This window comes from Bos grunniens, chromosome 15, assembly GCF_055505025.1.
Source record: "Bos grunniens cultivar Pamir isolate PY7600 chromosome 15, Bosgru_T2T1.0, whole genome shotgun sequence".
NCBI lineage: Eukaryota > Metazoa > Chordata > Mammalia > Artiodactyla > Bovidae > Bos > Bos grunniens.
Window position 1 is genome coordinate 57,862,250 of NC_141179.1, and position 22,264 is coordinate 57,884,513.

The 22,264-nt window shown below is 37.4% G+C and overlaps 1 protein-coding gene across 8 annotated transcripts in view; it reads left to right on the forward strand.

Moving 5' to 3' along the window:
- The window catches only part of ANO3 (anoctamin 3), a 496,934-nt gene extending 482,708 nt beyond the window's left edge, over window positions 1-14,226 (forward strand). For 7 of the 8 annotated variants that reach the window (XM_086340919.1, XM_086340918.1, XM_086340920.1 and 4 more), the window contains 3 exons: window positions 3,889-3,969; window positions 4,120-4,225; window positions 10,956-14,226. In XM_086340919.1, coding sequence (XP_086197045.1) covers window positions 3,889-3,969; window positions 4,120-4,225; window positions 10,956-11,138 — 370 coding nt within the window. In that variant the 3' untranslated portion in view covers window positions 11,139-14,226. The remainder of the gene's footprint in view (window positions 1-3,888; window positions 3,970-4,119; window positions 4,226-10,955) is intronic. The other variant, XM_086340915.1, reaches the window with a different exon arrangement.
- The last annotated feature ends 8,038 nt before the right edge of the window (window positions 14,227-22,264 follow it).

Consider the following 22,264-nt stretch of genomic DNA (forward strand, 5'->3'; position numbering starts at 1 on the left):
ATTTTATATTTTAGAGTCTTGTCAAGAGATTTTTTTTTTTTTCCCCAAGAGATTTTTGACTTGAAGTCAAACTCCCTAGACTTAAGTATTAACTTTGCTTCTTACTAAAAGGCACCTCATCAGTCTGGACCTTTGTTTCAGAAATGATGTCTGAGGTAACATTTTATGAACTGTAAAACACAAAACACTAAAAAAAAAAGGTTTTAATATTAGTAGTGAAAAATCACAAAGTCCCCTTTTTCTTAATTCAAAATGGTCTAGAAGCAGACTTTAAAGATTTGAAATACGGAGCACAATTCGCAGCCCTCTTCCTCACAGGCATTATTCGTTAGTGTCTTTACCGCCACCTAGTGGCAGGCGAGAATGAGACTGGCTGGGCACCAGCTGCTTTACATTCCAGTCCTGACTTTTCACTTAGTCAGCATATGAGCCCTTCTCCATAAGCAGTGACTAGGGATGCAGAATCATTTCGAGGAGACATGTGGTGGACTTATGTGAGGTTGAAACCACACATTCTCAAGGGCTACCTGTATTTAATTTTCTCTGGCTATGCTTAGCAGCTAAATTGGAGTACCGTCATTCAGATTGGAAATTTCCAGAGCAAGAGGGCAAAAGGACAAGGTGGCAGTGGAGAGGAGAATATTGGCAAGAGAGCAGCTGAAATGATAGATTATGAGGTCTAGGATGGACAGGGAGGGGAGAGAAGTCAGTGGGACCCTATAATTAATATTTGGAGGTTTAGAATAAGATAAATGGGCACTCAAATCCAAGCTCTAACAACGCTATGTTCCTGACAGTTTCTCAATCTGTGTCAATACTATTTTCATAATAATACTAAGATACTATTTGCTTTTTTTACCACATTGAAGTCTGCACAGATGGTACAAAAGCACTGGTGGATAAAATTTTTGCGTGGCTTTGCATCACTCAAATCAGTGGCACCAAAAACAAACTAGTAATGACTGTATTTCTCACTACAGTCACCATTTTTAAGATGCCAGTACGAAATTTCAGATGGTTGAATACCATTACCGACGCAATGGACGTGAGTTTGAGCAAACTCCAGGAGGCAGTGAACGACAGGGATGCCTGGCGTGCTGCAGTCCATGGGGTCGCAAAGAGCTGGACGCGACTTAGCAACTGAACAACAAAGACATTTCAAAATATCTTGGATGAAGCGTAATAATTATTAATTGTATCAAGTCTCTACCCTTGAATAAATGTCTTCTCAATATTCTATCTGACAAAACACGAAGTGTGCATGAAGCACGTGTGCTATATCCTGAAGTGTGATGGGAGTGTCACAGAAGAGCACCTGTGTGATTGTTGGAGCTGCATACCAAACCAACATTTTTTCCAACAATTGCCAGACAAAGAACAATTACGAAACAAACTATGAGTATTCAGACTTGGGTGTTTAGCAAACACTCTTTTATAAAATGCACAAAACTAGCTTGTCATTTTAAGGAAAATAATCAAGAGTGTGGGGCTTGAGAGTTTCCCAGTATTTATTTTTTCTGATAAAAATCAGTGGTGATATTAACAATTGTGCTTTTTCATGGTCTTTAGTAAAAAATAAATCAATATATGGGATATCTGCATAAGCAGCGGTCCCCAAACTTTTTGGCACCAGGGGCCAGTTTTGTGGAAGACAGTTTTTCAAGACCTGGGAGAGGAGGGATGGTTTGGGGTGATTCAAGTGCATCACATTTATTGTGCACTTTATTTCCAATCTAGTGCTGCTGCCGATCTGACAGGTACCAGTCTGTGGCCCAGAGGTTGGGGACCCCTGATTTATCTTTTCATTTGGAAAAGATATTCTCCAAATGGCCCCTATTTGATATCACGGAATCATGCTTGGGTAAATGATGAATTCAGAGTACAAGATAGACCTGCTATGAAACAATTTATGTGAAAGTTCATTGAAACTTTAAGATTCCACGTTGCAACAAAAACTTGAGACATTACCATAGGTGGGGCTTTGGTGGAATACCAAAGAAAAATACTAACATTTATCTGAAATATTAAAATAGTCTTCCTTTTTCCAACTAGTTAATCTGTATGAGGCCAGATTTTCTACTTAACCTTCAACAAAAATAACACATTGCAACAGATTTAATGCAGGTATCCCAAGATGACTCAAGTGGTAAAGAATCCACCTGCCAATGCAGGAGACCCAAGACACTTGGGTTCAGTCCCTGAGTCAGGAAGATCCACTGGAGGAGAAAATGGCAACCCACTCCAGAATTCTTGCCTGGGAAATCCCGCGGACAGAGGAGCCTGGTGGACTACAGTCCATGGGGTCGAAAGAGTTGGATACGATGGAGCACACATGAGTATCTTGTTGTTGTTGCTCAGTCGCTCAGTCGTGTCTGACTCTTTGCAACCCTGTGGACTGCAGCACGCCAAGGTTCCCTGTCCTTTACCATCTCCTGGAGCTTGCTCAAACTCATGTCCATTGAATCAGTGATGGCATCCAACCATCTTATCTTCTGTTGTCCCCTTCTCTTCTTGCTTTCAATCTTAGCTGTCTTCTATTAAGGCAGATATTAAGGTATTTTGCAAACATGTAAATCTGTGTCATCTCTCACTCCATTTTTTCTTTTGGAATATATATTTTTCAAATGTGTTTTTATATTATTTGAATGGATTTGATAGTTATTTATAACGAGTTAACATAATATTTTCTAAATTTCTCTTTCAATTTCTAATGTGGTAAATATCAATTGATACGCATGCTTGCATGCTAAGTCACTTCAGTCGTGTCCAGCTCTGCAACCCCATGGACTGTAGCCTGCCGGGCTCTGCTGTCTGTGGGATTCTCCAGGGAAGAATACTGGAGTTGGTTGCTATGCCCTCCTCTAGGGGATCTTCCCATCCCAGGGAAACAGTGTCTCTTATCATTTTCTGCATTGGCAGATGGGTTCTTTACCACTAATTCTACCTGGTTGCCCTTATGCAAATAGCTCCTTGAGATCCTCAATGCTTATTTTAAATGTAGAGGGTATCTGAAACCAGAAATTTTGAGAATTATAGTACTAAAGAAAGTCATTTAGTTTCTGTAAATATTAGTTTTTTTAATCCACATGATGGAAATAATAAGCTTCTAAAGTTATTGTAAAATTTGACCCTGATTACAATTTAATACTGAACCATCAGGGTAGGGAATTTTGCCTATATTGTTTACTGTTGAATACCAAGTATCTAGAATTTTCTAACAAACTTTAGGTCCTCAATATATAAATTGAATAAGTTAATAAATCACAAATAAGCATTTTTATCAACTGGCTGCTTGATTATAATTATCCAAATACTGTAACATGTATATATATGTATATTTATAAAAGTATATTTATGCAATTTCAATGCATATGAAATAACCACAATGCTCACTGCATGAAAGAAAGTGAAAGTGAAGTCGCTCAGTCGTGTCCGACTCTTTGCAACTCCATGAACGGTAGCCTACCAGGCTCTGCCGTCCATGGGATTTTCCAGGCAAGAATACTGGAGTGGGCTGCCATTTCCTTCTCCAGGGGATCTTCCCAACCCAGGGATCGAACCCGGGTCTCCTGCTTTGCAGACAGACGCTTTACTGTCTGAGCCACCAGGGAAATCCACCCACTGCATAGTGAACATTTAACAAAATATAAGTCAAGTGATAGGGCAAGACAGAAACTATTGCAGGGAATTGCAGGCAAGAGTCAGTCTCATTAAGGTATAATCACAGGTATAGTGAGTCAGGGAATAGAATCAGAGAGCTGAGTTGCTCAGAGTTTATAAATAGAATGAATGGCATAACAGCACTTACTAAATCCCATCATTTGTAATGAAGGAGTTGGATTAGAAATTTATGAATCTGAGTCACATGATGCTTTCTTTTCTTTTCAGTTGTTTAACAGGATATGTCAACAATAGCCTATCCTTCTTTGACCTGAGTGAACTTGGCATAGGAAAATCTGGGTATTGCAGGTACTTAAAAATTATAGCTGTCTTTTCTTTTTGCTTTCACCATTCCATCTCCTCCGTTCAACATGTTAATGGGAACACTGAAATTGTCATTTTGAAGTTTTGGCAAATAAAGAATATTTGGGATCTTCACTCTGTTTTTGTGGATTTTAGGTACCGAGACTACAGAGGTCCTCCTTGGAGTTCCAAACCCTATGAATTCACCCTCCAGTACTGGCATATCCTCGCTGCTAGATTGGCCTTCATTATTGTGTTTGAGGTTAGTCACAGGCTGATAAAATTACAGTAGATAAACACTTTTCCAACTGATACATTAATTGTCTTTTTGAACTCAGTTTCTCACTGACTTCCAAAACTGGAGCTGACTATGTACCTGTAAAAGATTTAAATACAATGAAACCATGGTGACAAGTACAAAAAAGGCAAGGGCTGAATAATGTAAGTTAAAGAGTATTTATATCAGAAAACTAGGATAATCTCTAGGTCCACGGTGGACCTACATATTATCACACTTAGTGAAGTAAGCCAGACAGAGAATGACAAATATATTCCACTTATTTGTGGAATGTAAAAAAGTGACACAAATAAATTTATTTATAAAACAGAAACAAACTCACAGACAGAAGACAAATGTATGGTTACTAAAGGCGAAAGAGGGGGATAAATTAGGAGTTTGGGATTAACATATACGTATATACGTGAACTGTGAACTTCCAGATGTTCAAGCTTGTTTTAGAAAAGGCAGAGGAACCAGAGATCAAATTGCCAACATCCACTGGATCATTGAAAAAGCAAGAGAGTTCCAGAAAAACATCTAGTTCTGCTTTATTGACTATGCCAAAGCCTTTGACTGTGTGGATCACAATAAACTGGAAAATTCTGAAAGAATAGGGAATACCAGACTACCTGACCTGCCTTTTTTTTTTTTTTTTTTTTTCTGACCTGCCTTTTGAGAAACCTATATGCAGGTCAGGAAGCAACAGTTAGAACTGGACATGGAAAAACAGACTGGTTCCAAATAGGAAAAGGAGTACGTCAAGGCTGTATATTGTCACCCTGCTTATTTAACTTATATGCAGAGTACCTCATGAGAAATGCTGGGCTGGAAGAAGCACAAGCTGGAATCAAGATTGCCAGGAGAAATATCAATAACCTTAGATAGGCAGATGATACCACCCTTATGGTAGAAAGTGAAAAGGAACTAAAGAGCCTCTTAATGAAAGTGAAAGAGGAGAGTGAAAAAGTTGGCTTAAAGCTCAACATTCAGAAAACGAAGATCATGGCATCTGGTCCCATCACTTCATGGCAAATAGATGGGGAAACAGTGGAAACCATGTCAGACTTTATCTTTTTGGGCTCCAGAATCACTGCAGATGGTGACTGCAGCCATGAAATTAAAAGATGCTTACTCCTTGGAAGAAGTTATGACCAACTTAGCATATTGAAAAGCAGAGACATTACTTTGCCAACAAAGGTCCGTCTAGTCAAGGCTCTGGTTTTTCCTGTGGTCATGTATGGATGTGAGAGTTGGACTGTGAAGAAAGCTGAGTGCCAAAGAATTGACGCTTTTGACCTGTGGTGTTGGAGAAGACTTTTGAGAATCCCTTGGACTGCAAGGAGATCCAACCAGTCCATTCTAAAGGAGATCAGTCCTGGGTGTTCTTTGGAAGGAATGATGCTAAAGCTGAAACTCCAGTACTTTGGCCACCTCATGTGAAGAGTTGACTCATTGGAAAAGACTCTGATGCTGGGAGGGATTGGGGGCAGGAGGAGAAGGGGATGACAGAGGATGAGATGGCTGAATGGCATCACCAACTCGATGGACATGAGTTTGAGTGAACTCCGGGAGTTGGTGATGGACAGGGAGGCCTGGCATGCTGCATATCATGGGGTCGCAAAGAATCAGACACGACTGAGCGACTGAACTGATTACTGTATATCAAATAGATGACAAAAAATGACCTACTATATAGCTTAGAAAACTATATTCAATATTTTATAATAACCTATAAGGTAAAAGAATCTGAAAAAATAGAGTATGTGTATATATATATATATATATATATATATATATATATATATGTCAGTCACTTTGCTTTATACCTGAAGCTAACACAGCATTATAAATCAACTGTACTTCAACTTAGTTATGAGCACCATAGTAACCAAATTTGAAAAGGAAAGAATGATTTTCATAATCTAACAAAAGAACCCATATTTGTTCATCAGATGGAGAGATTATCTTCTGAACAATCAACTCTAATTATAGTTAATCATATGTATTTGTGAAAGTGAAAGTGAAGTCTCTCAGTCGTGTCTGACTCTTTGCAACCCCGTGGCCTGTGGCCCATCAGGCTCCTCCATCCATGGGATTCTCCAGGCAAGAATACTGGAGTGAGTGGGTTGCCATTTCCTTCTCCATGTGTATTTGTATAAGCATACAAATAATTCAGTAATTTATGCCTGAGAACACTTTTATAAAAATTGCACAGATTTTGATGATCAGAGTGATACAGTAATACTAGATTGTAGTCCTGTTAAGAAATTTAGAGAAGCTACAATATCATTGCCTTGCTTAAAATATAGCCAGCCTGATACAGTGAAGAACTTAATTAAATGCCTCAGTTACCAGCAACCTTCCATCATGGATCCATGACACCAATGATTCCCTCCTTTTTTTTTTCTCTTTTCATTCCCTGCTACCCGCTCCCTCCATAAGCACCCACTCTGTCTTCTTCTGTGGAAGATGCTCCACATCTTGATTTGAATATATGTTTGTTTATAAATATATATATGTGTGTGTGTGTGTGTGTATAGTATTACTTTAAGTACTATTTTTCAGAATTACTTCAATGGTATTATGTAATAATTCATTTTATCCCTTGCCATTGTACTTTTTCAGATCTAGAGAGACATCTATCCATGAGATCTGTAATTTATTTTGTGTACTTATGATATTTCATCAAAATTAAATACCATACGTACCATAAGATAGGTACTTGCTGCTGCTGCTGCTAAGTCACTTCAGTTGTGTCTGACTCTGTACGATCCCAGAGGTGGCAGCCCACCAGGCTCCCCCATACCCAGGATTCTCCAGGCAAGAACACTGGAGTGGGTTGCCATTTCCTTCTCCAATGCATGAAAGTGAAAAGTGAAAGTGAAGTCGCTCAGTCGTGTCAGACTCTAGCAACCCCATGGACTGCAGCCTACCAGGCTCCTCCATCCATGGGATTTTCTAGGCAAAAGTACTGGAGTGGGGTGCCATTGCCTTCTAGACCTACAATAATTCTCTACCTCATTGTGTCTGTTATTAAGACTATAGGACATGTTATCTTGTAAACACATTTAGGGTTTTTAAGGAGTATTTTACTCAGGTGTGGAATTGTTAGTTTATATGGGTACTTGGTTTCATGTATAATAATACTGACAGACTGCTCTTCAAAATTCTCCTGGATTTCCACCAGATTTTCATAGTATCTGATTTCTAATATTTTGCAGTTGTAAAAGAGTAAGGTAATATTTTGCTTTAACTTTTTTGTATTTAACCTGTTATAATGGCACTGACCATCACTTTTAGTACTAGAAAGCCATTTAGGCTTCCTTTTTTTGTGTGTGTCTTATAACTTTGATCCATTTTGGATTGTGTTTCCAGTGTATTTGTTAACCAAATTTTATGATTTCCTTATCTATTTTATGTATTAATCTTCACCAGTTATATACATAGCAGATGTCATTTTTTGTCCACAACCTATTAGTCTTACCTGTAAACAGATAATGTTCAATTTTGATGTAGTCAAGCCCATAATTGTTTACCTTTCATGGTGTGTGCTTATTCTGCATAGCTTAGTTAGGACATTTTCCTTATCTCCAATTCAAAGAGGTATTCTACTACATTTTTACTATTAACTCTATAGTTTTACCTATCACATGTCTTTAAGATACCTGATGTTCTTATAGAGTCTGAAAGAAAAAGTTATTTTTTATTCTCCATATAGTAAAATAATTTTTGCACTGCTATTTACTGAATAATCTATTATCTATCCACTGACTTGTAAAACCATCTCTGTTATATTTCAAGTTCCTATATTGTCACAGGTATATCTCTGACCTTAGTATTTTGAGTTATCACTCTGTCTGTAACTGGATCACTATTGCATTATATAAATGCAATATTTAAATATTTCATATCCAACAAAGCAAGTGACCTTCCATTCCTGCCACATTTTCTCTTAATTTAAAAAATTATCATAGCTATTTGGAATTATTAGTCGTTCATATAAACTGTTTTTCAGGTTCCTTCAAATATTGAGCAAAGACTTTAGTTAGAATTACATTTGTAGAAATCAAATTCTGACTTATTTACAAAATCTCTGTTGTTTCATTAATGAATGTGGAATTTATTCAAATCGTTCTATTCCTTTAATAGATTTTTAAATATTCTTTTGCTTATTTTTCCCTTTTAATTTCTAGAAAATTTATAGATATTTTTATTGCTGTTATGAATACTATCTAAACCTCCCTTACATGATTTGCTTGATTTTTGCTGGAATACTAATAATGTTTTTAAGATGATCATACCTCCTTGTTTAAGTTCTAGTATTCTGTCTGGTAAATCTGGTGAATTGTCTTTTCAAGTGATAATACCGGTTGCAAATAACAACAGTTTTTGTCTTGAATTCCAAAGTTTCATTGCTTTTATTTGCCTTACTGTATAGCTGGAAACCAATAGGATGTTGAATAGCAGCAGTGTGAACAACCATGTCTTGTTTCCATCTTCAGTGGAAACACTTCTGGTTTTTTAAAGTATATTATCTGCTGTAGGTTTTTTAAGATAAACTCTATCACTTTAAGAATTGTCATCTGTTACTGGTTGTGAGAGTGCCTTGATAAATGGATATTAAAATCTAACTTAAAAAAGATTTCCTTTTTAGTATTAAGCCATCCTTGCATATCAATTTCTGAGAATCAGTTTGTAGGTTCATTTATTACCATTGTATACGACTTGGAGATCATGGCATCCGATCCCATCACTTCATGTGGAAACAGTGACAGATTGTATTTTGGGGGGCTCCAGAATCACTGGAGATCATGACTGCAGCCATGAAATTAAAAGACACTTCCTCTTTGGAAGAAAAGCTATGACAAACCTAGACAGCATATTAAAAAGCAGAGACATCACTTTGCAGGCAAAGGTCCATATAGTCAAAACTATGGTTTTGCCAGTAGTCATTTACAGATACGAGATTTGGACCATAAAGAAGCCTGAGTGCCAAAGAATTGATGCTTTAGAACTGTGGTGCTGGATAAGACTCTTGAGAGTCCCTTGGACTGCAAGGAGATCAAACCAGTCAATCCTAAAGGGAATTAACCCTGAATATTCATTGGAAGGACTGATGCTGAAGCTGAAGCTCCAATATTTTGGCTTTTTGAGAAGTGAAGAGCTGACTCACTGGAAAAGATCCTGATGATGGGAAAGACTGAGGGCAACAGAAGAAGGGGGCGACAGAGGATGAGATGGTTGGATGGCATCACCAACTCAATGGACATGAGTTTGAGCAAGCTCCAGGAAATGGTGAAGGACAGGAAAGCCTAGCATGCTGCAGTCCTGAGTCACAAAGAGTCAGACATGACAGAGTGACTGAACCACATAGGACTTGGAGCATATTCCTACTTACTAATTTAAATTGTAACAAATGTTTCTAATTTTTACTTCTGTGCTCTTGAGTCACATTGCTGGCTGTTCTGTGAATATCAAGTATTTGGTCGGGAAAGAAACTCTTGATCTGCTTATCTATGGGAAAGTATGACTTGCATTTCTATGATTTACTATGCAGTGCTGTTTCCCTGGACATGTACAGCAAGCCCAGGTAAAAGTACCTTTTTCCTTTCCACATAGAGATTAAGTCCTAAGTCCTTCAAGTGAATGGGTTCTTTTCTACAGATCATCCTAACTCTATCAATCAGATTTTTTTTTTTAATCAATGTGACTCAAGAGCACAGAAGTAAAAATTAGAAACATTTGTTACAATTTAAATTAGTGAATGGGTTCTTTTCTACAGATCATCCTAACTCCATCAATCAGATTTTTTTAAATGAGAAATTAAAAGACCTATTATTCATGGGAAAAGAAAAAAGATCCATTTATAATAGTTGAAGTTACTATTTAAGCAGTGCTTATACTGTACCAGGCACCCCTTTGAACTTTTCGCATATATTTGCTCTTTTAATTCTTATACCAACCTTTAAAAGATACCAATATTAGCATCATTTTAGAGCTGAGACATAGAGAACATAAGTGATTTGTATAAGGTTACACAGCTAAGAGTGTTGGAGTGAGATTCAAACACACGCAATTTCATTCAGCATCTGTACTTTTAATCACAGGCATATTACCCTATAATTTTTGTTCCTGCTTTTTTTAATGCAATACTTTTATCAGTTTATTTTAGTATAATATATTTTATCATAGAATAAATGTTGATAAAGATAAGATATTTTAGAGCAGTTATAATAATATATGATTTTAATAGAGTAGAAATTCTGAAAAATGTGTATGCTGGGGGTTGAGTCCAAATTCAGCTTCACAGCTTCACTGTATTCTGTGTGGTTCATACACTGTGTCTTATAACATCTTATGAAGCAGGAATTTTCCCTGCGTATGGTCTTTCTTATCCATGTATGACAATGCATATCATAGCAGTATTGCATAGTATATAAGGGTTTTATGGGTGTGCATGTCAGATTCATTCAGTGTTTGTAAGGTGACATCAACACGTTTTTGTTGTAATACTTATTAGATGGAAGGCAATAAATGTATCCCCAATATAGTTTTGGGATATCTCCAAAATATTCCCAAAATATTCTAGATGGTACATACCGAGTTCTGATGCTTGAATGTAAGGCAAACACAGCATTGTTCATGACTATTTTGTTTTATAATTAGCATTTCAGAATCGTTGAAAATGTACTTTCTCCTCTTCAACTTTCAGCACCTTGTTTTTGGGATCAAGTCTTTCATCGCATACCTGATTCCGGATGTACCAAAGAACCTATATGACCGAATAAGGCGGGAGAAGTACTTAGTCCAAGAAATGATGTACGAGGCTGAACTAGAACACTTGCAACAGCAGCGGAGAAAAAGTGGTCACCCTGTTCACCATGAATGGCCTTAGTGGATCTGTTGCCCAGTGGGGGCAATACCATTAGTGGACATGACGGCAAATTATAATTCTAGGTGGGATCTAAGAGGAAGGCATACCTGGCAAACCACATGTATAATATGATACTTGGAAATACATCATAGCCATCTCTGGATTTGAAATATCCAGTCGTCTAGGGAAGAAGAAAAATGGCTCATGACCTTAAAAAATGGTTAGATTGAGAGTGCAGGAAGCCAGGGTCTAATTCTCAGAACCAGCCTCAGGGAGTTGTGTGTTTGGAAACCTCCACCTTCCATCAACACAGTATACGAGGGAGGGTGATGATGAGGTTTCTAATGACAGATTTCCATGTAAATGTACACAAGTCAGGCATGACTTAAAGTATCATGTGGTCCTCATGTGCACACTAATCTGACTTTGGAACCTTAGGTTGAGTTGAGCTACTTACCAAGAAATGACAAATTAGTTATTGCCTTTGCTGCCAGAACTCTGCGTCCCTTCAAGTTACTGTTTTATAAGAATTTCCTTTGTTTCCTGCTGGGATTTTTGGATCTCTGTCACAGGAAATTCATGTTGTTTTTCACTGACTATGCAGTTGAAGAGTTGCACAACTTCAGTAGTCAAACCAAAAATCTAAGACTCCAAAAAGAATACCATTCATTGAAATAATACTCTATTGCATTGGCTGCATTCCAATCTGTTTTATCACTAGCAGATTCACTTTCACTGCCTTTTTTTCTCCTTTACTAAAGGCCAATGGAGTCATATTGTTATAAAATATGGATGCTCATTCTCATATCATTTAGAAGATAATGAATCCATATTTTACTGTGGAAGGCTGTTTTCTAGTATATTTAATTTCCACCTCCCTGATTTATTACAGTTCTCACAGAATAACTTGAAATGCTGTAAATATATTGATTTTCCTTGTACCTTTGCACCTTGCAATATGGAACACAAGTTATTAATACAATTCATGCAGCTCTGAGACCAGTTACACAATATTCCACTGTAGCTTGTTTATTCAGGAAAACAGAAGCCAGATGCTTTGCAACATGTAAGCTTTTCCAACAATGTGCACTCTTGCTCGTGAGCTGATGAAAACAATGCATGAATATAAATTTATATTATTTGTAAAAGAACACATTTTTTTGAGTTTTACTTTCTCTTCATCACTGAAGGGAGTTTTCTGTTATTTCTTTGGTAGATTGATTTGGTTTATTTTTGAAAACTCACTAGAAACGATGTCTTTTCTTGTGAAAGACATCGTTTTTGCTTGTTGTGGAGTTGCTGTTTCTCTGAACTCTGTGAGCATGAATGTTCACAGACTGATGTTGAGGAGGCATTCAAACAAAGTCTGGTGGAGGCATAAACTATGGGGGCAGGATGGGAAGAAAGAGAAGAGTTGAATTAAGAAAATATATAGTAGAAATCAAGACACTTTTTCTTGCAAAACAAAACTAATCTCAATTTTCTTCTGGGAGTGGGGTTAGGCATGCATAGTCGTGGTGGTGGTGGTTCAGTTGCTAAGTCATGCCCATTTTTTTGAGACCCCATGGACTGTAGCCTGCCAGGCTCCTCTGTCCATGGGATTCTCCAGACAAGAATATTGGAGGGTTTGCCATTTCCTTCTCCATGGGATCTTCCTGACCCAGGGATCGAACCCAAATCTCGTACATTGACAAGCAGACTCTTTACCACTGAGCCACTAGAGAAGCCCATATGTAATCATGCATTCATACACATATGTGGTTGTTTTGTGTGCCGTTTAAAGGTACAGTTATTTCCAAAATTTATAAAGACCTGTGGAAATAAAACTACTTTGTATATATGCAAGGGTTTCTCTAGCAAGAAAAATCATAAAGTTTCTCTTCACTATTTAAAAAATTTTAACAATGAAGTGTTTTTTGTTTTGTTTTATTTTAGTTTTCCTTCTTTCTCTCCAGAGACAAATAAATCACAGTGGTTGGTTGATTTTTGTCAAAAATACTTACTTCCCTACCTGCCCTCTTATTCTGAGCAAGAGGAAGAACTTCAGACTCTAAATGTCCCTCCCATTCCCTTGTCTCAAGGAATTCTTCCATTCAGATTCCAGAATCTTCCTCAGATTCCAGAGAGGTTTTGTTTCTGCCACCTGCCTATTCACAGTAACTAATTGTACTAATTTCACAAAGAAACTTTAAATACTTCCATTTTGTAGCATCTGCATTTCCTTTTCTTTGTTTGTTAAATATATACTCATGCCTGAGGATAAATACTCTCTATGCCTATTGAAGACATAAAAGAACCTGACATTTATGTCCTTTTACAATTAGGGACACAAGGCAAAACCATTTGCCTTATAGTAAAGAATACAGATAGCCCTTGAGAATTTGTCTCTTTCTGAGTTATTTTTATATAACCATATAAAATCATATTGATTACCTAGCAGGAATAAATGAAAAGAAAAAGGTATTTTTAATAAAAATTATGATACATTGATTTAGGAAATGCCTTCTCTGATATTTTTGAAATCGATGGAAAAACAGAGAAACAATGAAAAACATTATCTGAAATTCTCCTTTTGTGAAGCAATGCAGTAGAATCTAGTTATATCTTCATCATCGTTGACAGCAAAATATTGACAGCCCCTCACAGTATATCAGTTTTAGACAACTCAGCTTTAGTTGAGAGAAATATTTTATACCATGGTTTTCGTATGAATACGAATTATTTCTCAAAGATTTATATAACACACTATTCTCAGGAATTCTGTATTACATGAATGCTGCTTATATATTTTCTTATTCTAAATTGTCTTTTCAAGCAGATAACTAGTATATACATGTATGTGCATGCTCTCAGCCTTGACAAGGTGCGCCAGGCTGTAGCATTTTCATTGTACAGTGTGTGGAAAATCGCTCTAGGTTATAGCTGAAATTGTTTGCAGTTGTCTGAGTCCGTGCACGCACTTTGAGATAAAATGTGCCTGAGTGACTGCATGAGGAGATACAACTTCTGAATGCTGCATATTCTTCCAAAATGACTCTTAGCACAATCTGTTGTAGAATGCGATGAAAAGGAATCTTTTTCACTCAATAAATTTTCATGTGAGATGGTATTTTTTCTATAATATGCATGTTAATTTAATCCTGTTTGTTTTCTAAGTTTGACGCTGGGATTTGTTGAGTGTGTATGGGAAGAGGGGATTACACGTTCTTTAGTTCTCCAAGGCAAGAGTTTCCTTTTCTTTGGGCCCTTCCCCACGCTTGAAAAGTTTTGACTCTTTGTCTTCCAATAAACTATCATCATCAAGGCATTTCCTCATATGGTAGTGCAGATGGAGTACCACATTGATCCTAATAGTGCTTTGTGTTAGCAAAGATGGGAGAGGAGCTTGATCTTGTCACGTAGAAGCATTTTCTTTCTCTTTTTGACACTTGCACTGGCTCTATCAGTTGCCATTAAAATCTCCTTAGAACAGGAAGTTTAGCAGAGATTATAATTCATGCCAATGAAGGAGGACAAATTGAACCTGCTGTCAACAAGAAGCCACCAAATGGCCCATTTTTTTCTCAATTTGATGGGGCAAATTGAAAATCCAGGTTGTGCAAAGAGTTGCGTAACTGATAAGGCTGAATTGATTAGTCTATCAGTTGGTAACAGGGAGACATAAGCCGAGAGTATGATGTGTTTGTGTATATGTGTGTGTGTGTGTGTGTGTGAGAGAGAGAGTGGGTGCATCCACACACAGGACTAGGAATTCATTTTATTCTGTAAAAAACAGTGAGCACTTACTCTCTGTGAGATATGCCTAACTCAATCCTGTTACATTCATCCGATATTTTTATTTTCCCCCAAATCTCAGTATTATAACAAGCTCTGAAAACAATTGTAAGTTTTATCCAGAGCATCAGTGAACCTCTCATATCCTTCCTGTTATCCTCAGTAGCTGAAAAAAAAACATTTTAGGAGTGACTTAGAAAACCCAGCTTCTAGTGGAAAGGAGGGCATTCCCATATAGACATTTCTATTCAAAATGAAATGTGTCAACAAAACATAGTCTGAAGACTGATTTGACTTGCGCTTGAATCACTAATCAGTGTAGGTTCTCGCTAGCTAGGATTCACATACTTGTAGTGGTGTTAAGGTACCTTCAAGAGTGCTTGTAAGCTGTGTTCATCTCGGAAACGACACCCATGACCACATTAAATGGCTTTCTTTCTAGAGAACACAGATATTAGAGTCACTGCATCCTAGCCACATCCACAAGACATGTTTTCAGGAAAGTAAGATGACAGCAGGCAGATTGGGAGAAGAGACTCATATCTGAGGCCAGATCCAATTTCTTAGACCATCACATTAAGGAAAAGACATCTATACCTCCTGCCTTATACTTTATGATGGTATCAACGTGTGCTCCTTGAGGAGCACATTCTTCTTGAGGGAAAAAAAAAGCAACTGTTCCATTTATCAGTTCAGTTCAGTCGCTGAGTCACGTCCAACTCTTTGAGACCCCATGAATAGCAGCACACCAGGCCTCCCTGTCCATCACCAATTCCTGGAGTTCACTCAGACTTATGTCCATCGAGTCGGTGATGCCATCCAGCCATCTCATCCTCTGTCGTCCCCTTCTCCTCCTGCCCCTAATCCCTCCCAGCATCAGGGTCTTTTCCAATGAGTCAACTCTTCGCATGAGGTGGCCAAAGTATTGAAGTTTCAGCTTTAGCATCAGTTCCATGTATAACTATCCCCAGAGTGGGAGCCTTGTACAGTAGACAGGACAGTCAGCTAGGTGGGTTCAGCTTCACATCTTTCCCTGAGAAGGAAGGTGATGATACTTTCATACATATGCTATCATTGACTTATTCAGGGTATTTGTTCGCTCTCAGTTCTCTCTCTGTGGTAAAAGCATTATCTTTGCTCTGTTTTTCAGAAAACAAACATTTCCTAAAGTTATTAGCTGAAAACAAAACTTAATGAGATCCATTTCGATGATTCCCCACGAAAATGATTGTCATGTGGATAGCTAACCCCCCTGTGGTATTTAAGCTGCCTGCAAATTTTTATAATTATTTTGTCAATACCCCTCAATGCTGCCAGGTAAACACTTCAGACCAAATTTAATATCTTTTCTAACAAAAATATGAGCAGATTGCCTCACTGATTTTGACATATTATACTTTTTTTGGATGCTGTTCTGTAAGTGAGAGAAGGGAGAATTGAATGATCAGTAAACTTTGATAGCAAAGATAATTATGGAAGCAGTGTTCTGAGAATGGTGAGCACGGGCACAATGGGACTTTCCTACAAAAGCAAAAATGGCTATTTTGCAGATCCTGATTCAGTATCTGCTGTCAGTACACCCTGCCTTCTTTCTGACTGAAAAACAATTTCAGTTTAGTTCATCTTTTAATATGAAGAAGAAATGGAAGGTTTATGGTCTTGTTTTCCTTTTTTTTTCTTTTCTATTTTAAGACATGAAGCTAAATCTAGTAAGCTTAGATTTCAGTGACAACTCTAGTTAAAGAATAATCGTCTCAGTTTTCAATGTTGAAGATGAAAATGCACTTAAGTGCAAAATCTTATCTTCCTGGAATGGTGGTTGGCCTCTATAGTGTAATTTTCAAGTAGGAAAGAATTATTAGTGTCCTGTAATTGGGGGGATTTGGGGATGGCCAGAAGAGAAAGACTGGGTTTCTCCACACATTTTTGTTCTCAGTATGAGAGTTGCACTGCAGCCATATATTTAACCTGATGATTATAAATATCAATTTTTTTCTTTTTACTTTCAACTTTTGCTCTGAAAATGCGAAAAAATCTTAAAGTATGAATCTTAACAATGGTGATTATTAATCTTTAAACATTCCAAACTTTCATAAGAAATTTTAAAGCCAATTAAGGAATTCTTTGTTCTGTTGAGATAGAATAAGTTTTTTAGATGGTATCTTCCCAAAGATACCGTTACTGAAAGAAGGTCGACATTATTGAAGAAAGTGAACAATAAAGATTCATAAGTTTTTATAATGTAGATTCTGAATCGGTCAACAACATTGTCTGATTGCTCAGTTCTCTACAAATTCTGCCTGACTATATTATACTGCTACAAATAAGCAATTTGGGGATTGCTTATTTATTTTCTTACACGGCAGTTACATTGGCATGAAAGCAATACACTACATGAAATTTATTCTTAGCTTTTCAAATGTGTTGAAGCAGACTCTATAATTGGGAACCGTGTGTTGTGAATACCTGAGTATACACTTGCTTTAAGATTTTTAAAAAGAGATGAATTGTTGCTTATAGAAATTCCTGAGGACAAATAAGCCATGTCCAGAAATGCTACCATCATTATATTTGCTTTTCTTTTATTTACAGTAACCAATTTTATTGTCATAAAATCCCCTTAATGTTTATTTCTCTGTCTGTATGTGTGTGTGTATGTGTATATGTAGCCCTGGGTAGCCCAGCTGTTACAAGCACTATCCAAAACACTGAAAAAGAAGTCATGTTTTATAACGATATGTCAGATCTTATTTTGACATATGTTTGCTTGCTCACTTGGTTGACCTCCCATACCATGTTGTTTAAATAGAAGATTTTAGAGAAGATAACTATTTTCATCCCACTCCTGACCCTAGTCAGTCAGTCAGTCAGATCAGTTGCTCAGTCGTGTCCGACTCTGTGACCCCATGAACTGCAGCAAGCCAGGCCTCCCTGTCCATCACCAACTCCCGGAGTCCACCCAGACCCATGTCCATTAAGTTGGTGATGCCAAACAATTTCATCCTCTGTCTTCCCCTTCTCCTCCTGCACTCAATCTTTCCCAGCATCAGGGTCTTTTCAAATGAGTCAGTTCTTCGCGTCAGGTGGCCAAAGTACTGGGGTTTCAGCTTCAGCATCAGTCCTTCCAATGAATATTCAGGACTGATTTCCTTTAGGATGGACTGGTTGGATCTCCCTGCGGTCCAAGGGACTCTCAAGAGTCTTCTCCAACACCACGGTTCAAAAGCATCAACTCTTCAACACTCAGCTTTCTTTATACTCCAACTTTCACATCCATACATGACCACTGGAAAAACCATAGCCTTCACTAGATGGACCTTTGTTGGCAAAGTGATGTCTCTTCTTTTTAATATGCTGTCTAGGTTGGTCATAACTTTCCTTCCAGGAAGCAAGCATCTTTTAATTTCATGGCTGCAATCACCATCTGCAGTGATTTTGGAGCCCAGAAAAATAAAGTCAGCCACTGTTTCCACTGTTTCCCCATCTATTTGCCAAGAAGTGATGGGACTGGATGGCATGATCTTAGTTTTCTGAATGTTGAGCTTTAAGCCAACTTTTTCACTTTCCTCTTTCACTTTCATCAAGAGGCCCTTTAGTTCCTCTTCACTTTCTGCCATAAGGGTGGTGTCATCTGCATATCTGAGGTTATTGATATTTCTCCTGGCAATCTTGATTCCAGCTTGTGCTTCTTCCAGCCCAGCGTTTCTCATGATGTACTCTGCATAGAAGTTAAATAAGCAGGGTGACAATATATGGCTTTGACGTACTCCTTTTCCTATTTGGAACCAGTCTGTTGTTCCATGTCCAGTTCTAATTGTTGCTTCCTAACCTGTATACAGATTTCTCAAGAGGCAGGTCAGGTGGTCTGGTATGCCTATCTCTTTCAGAATTTTCCACAGTTTATTATGATCTACACAGTGAAAGACTTTGGCATCGTCAATAAAGCAGAAATAGATGTTTTTCTGGAACTCTTGCTTTTTCGATGATCCAGTGGATGTTGGCAATTCGATCTCGGGTTCCTCTGCCTTTTCTAAAACCAGCCTGAACATCTGGAAGTTTGAACTTCAGTCTGCACTTATATTTAGAAGATATAATTAAAATAATTATATATTTTCATTATGTATATCTATTCTTATTCTATAGGCATTTTCCCCCTAAAATTAGTTATACAAATGGCATTAAATTGAATGGTATTCCAAGGCTCTATCAAAAAGCTACATACACTTTTGGAAATATAAAAATATCATCTTAAATTTCCTGTTGATGTACAGAAGCATTATTATTAACCAACAGTTTCCATTATAGAGTAGGATTATTTTTCTAATTTGTCATTAGAGTCCAATAAGAAAGGCCACTGTTATCCTGAAATCCCATGTGAGGGCCATTTTGTATTAAGTAGCCAAATATTTATAACCTTATGTCTGTCTTGTGAAGATAACTTTATATTTCAAATACCAAAGGTACAGTAAAAGAAAAGTGGGCTTATGAGTGTTTGTTACTCATATAAGTGTTTGCAAATCTAGATTATGTGGGTCAAAAGATTGGAATGGAGGAGAAAATAATGGCATTAACTCTTTCCAAGAATTGCAAATAAAAATAACCATTAGGTGATTACAATTGATTACTAGTTACTCTTGCTTAATTAAAAGTTTTACATCATTTTAATATACATCATTTGTAATATCAATTAAATTTTGTTTGAAAATAGATTTTACTTCAAGGTTATAAATACTGGATAAAAGAGGTTAACTCTATAGGAAACCTAGTTGCTACAAAACTGAGACTGAGCACATTAGATTTTTTAATATTCAAATGTACATAGAAAGAGCTAAAATGTCTATTACTAATTTTAAAGCAATTTATTTCTAAAAGAACAACTAAAGGGAGACTCCCCTATGTTTTTTATTTGTTGATCTGATCTTTGTAATAATGCTTGATTAAGATTGAAATTACCATAAATAGATTTCAATAATACTATCTTTGAAATACTGGTTGCAAGCTCCCTGGTCTGTGGTTTATTTCTTTTTATTTTAGAAAGAAATGGTATAACACCATAAAATCACAAGATAATGAAATTTATACTAAACAAAAATTTATTTGAATTAAACAAAAGGAAAAGTCCTCCCGCTTTCCACTGTTGTTTCACTTCACCTCAGTTCAGTCGCTTAGTCGTGTCCGACTCTTTGCAACCCTATGAACCACAGCACGCCAGGCCTCCCTATCCATCACCAACTCCTGGAGTCCATCCAAACCCATGTCCATTGAGTCGGTGATGCCATCCAACCATCTCATCCTCTGTTGTTCCCTTCTCCTCCTGCCTGCAATCTTTCCCAGCATCAGGGTCTTTTCAAATGAGTCAGTTCTTCACATCAGGTGGCCAAAGTATTGGAGTTTCAGCTTCAACATCAGTCCTTCCAATGAACACCCAGGACTAATTTCCTTTAGGATGGACTGGTTGGATCTCCTTGCAGTCCAAGGGACTCGCAAGAGTCTTCTCCAACACCACAATTCAAAAGCATCAATTCTTTAGTACTCAGCTTTCTTTATAGTCCAACTCTTACATCCATACATGACCACTGGAAAAATCATAGCCTTGACTAGACGGACATTTGTTGGCAAAGTGATGTCTCTGCTTTTTAATATGCTGTCTAGGTTGGTCATAACTTTCCTTCCAAGGAGTAAGCGTCTTTTAATTTCATGGCTGCAATCACCATCTGCAGTGATTTTGGAGCCCAGAAAAATAAAGTCAGCCACTGTTTCCCCATCTATTTGCCATGAAGTGATGGGACTGGATGCCATGATCTTAGTTTTCTGAATGTTGAGCTTTAAGCCAACTTTTTCACTTTCCTCTTTCACTTTCATCAAGAGGCTCTTTAGTTCCTCTTCACTTTCTGCCATAAGGGTGGTGTCATCTGCATATCTGAGGTTATTGATATTTCTCCCGGCAATCTTGATTCCAGCTTGTGCTTCCTCCAGCCCAGCATTTCTCATGAGGTACTCTGCATATAAGTTAAATAAACAGGGTGACAATATACAGCCTTGACATACTCCTTTTCCTATTTGGAACCACTCTGTTGTTTCATGTCCAGTTTTAACTGTTCCTTTGATTAGAGAACTACATATGCTATTAACTGTGCATTGAATGGCAAACTTGGGTTGAAATGCTGTTTACTTATCAAAGTTTATACTTATAAATGTATTACTTAAATTATAGATATGAATATTATACTTTTCAATAACAAAACTTGTCTGTCTTTAGAGCAGTATTTTTTTTTCCTGTTTTTAAGAATTTAGGACCTTTAGGAAAGTTACTCTCTGGAAGATCATATTTTAATTGCACTCAGCATTATGTGTCTTGAAAATCCTAAAGGGAAACAGTAAACCAGTTTAATTTAAAAGGAATCCTGGAATGGATACCATTTTCTTCAGGCACTGCAGACTAACAGCCACTGAATGTTATACACAGGTCAGTCCCTGTGCCAACTACCTTAGATTATTTACCTCTGTAAATCCTTGCAGCAATTCTATTAAGTAGGGACAGTTTTGCTCCTTTTAATTTGTGAATAAAGTTTAGAAAGTCTTGCCCAAGATTACCAAGATAATTTTTGCTGGAACTTACATTTATACCTGAAGCCCTTTGACTCCAATCCCTCACCTCAATCAAGGAGCTATACTCCTTGCTCCAAATGGTGACAAAGAAAATGTCAGTCATCAAAACGAATTCATTCCATATGAGTGAAAGAGGCATTGAGGACATTCTATTCCATTTCTACCAATATCTGTGGGTATGTTTAACAGATTAAGAGACTGGAGTCAAATTTAGCACATTTTAGGCCATCCTAAGAGCTCATCATTCATTGCCCCCTTATTGAAAATAACCCTGTTCATTCTGTGGCAAAACCAACCACAAGTGTAACCCATTTTTATGGCTTTGAACTTAGCCCTGGGCAGACTTTATACCTCCGCAGCGGCCTTGACACAACTCTGAGCTGGCATTCCTTAGGGAGGAGTGAGGCAGCAGAGGTGTGCTATGACTAACTAGGCAAATCTGTTGACCTTGCCCTTGTAGGGCCCGTCTGCTTCACTGCACAGCACGTGTGGCTTCTGCGCACTGTGGAAGGTGGCTTTCCTGTGGATCCCCATCTGCTCTTGGATTTTTCACCTGTTCTTTTGGGGAGAATTAGGTGTGATCCCTATATTGACCTCTAAAATTTCTTGAAATGTGACTTCAGAATGCCATAGGTTCAATCACATGAGAGAAGACAGAGATATTTTTATAATAAATATTATTTCAATGTGCAAATAAGTCATTTTATATTTTGGTAACACTCCAGGTGAAAGAATTAGTGACTGAAAAAGAAAAAGAATCCAAA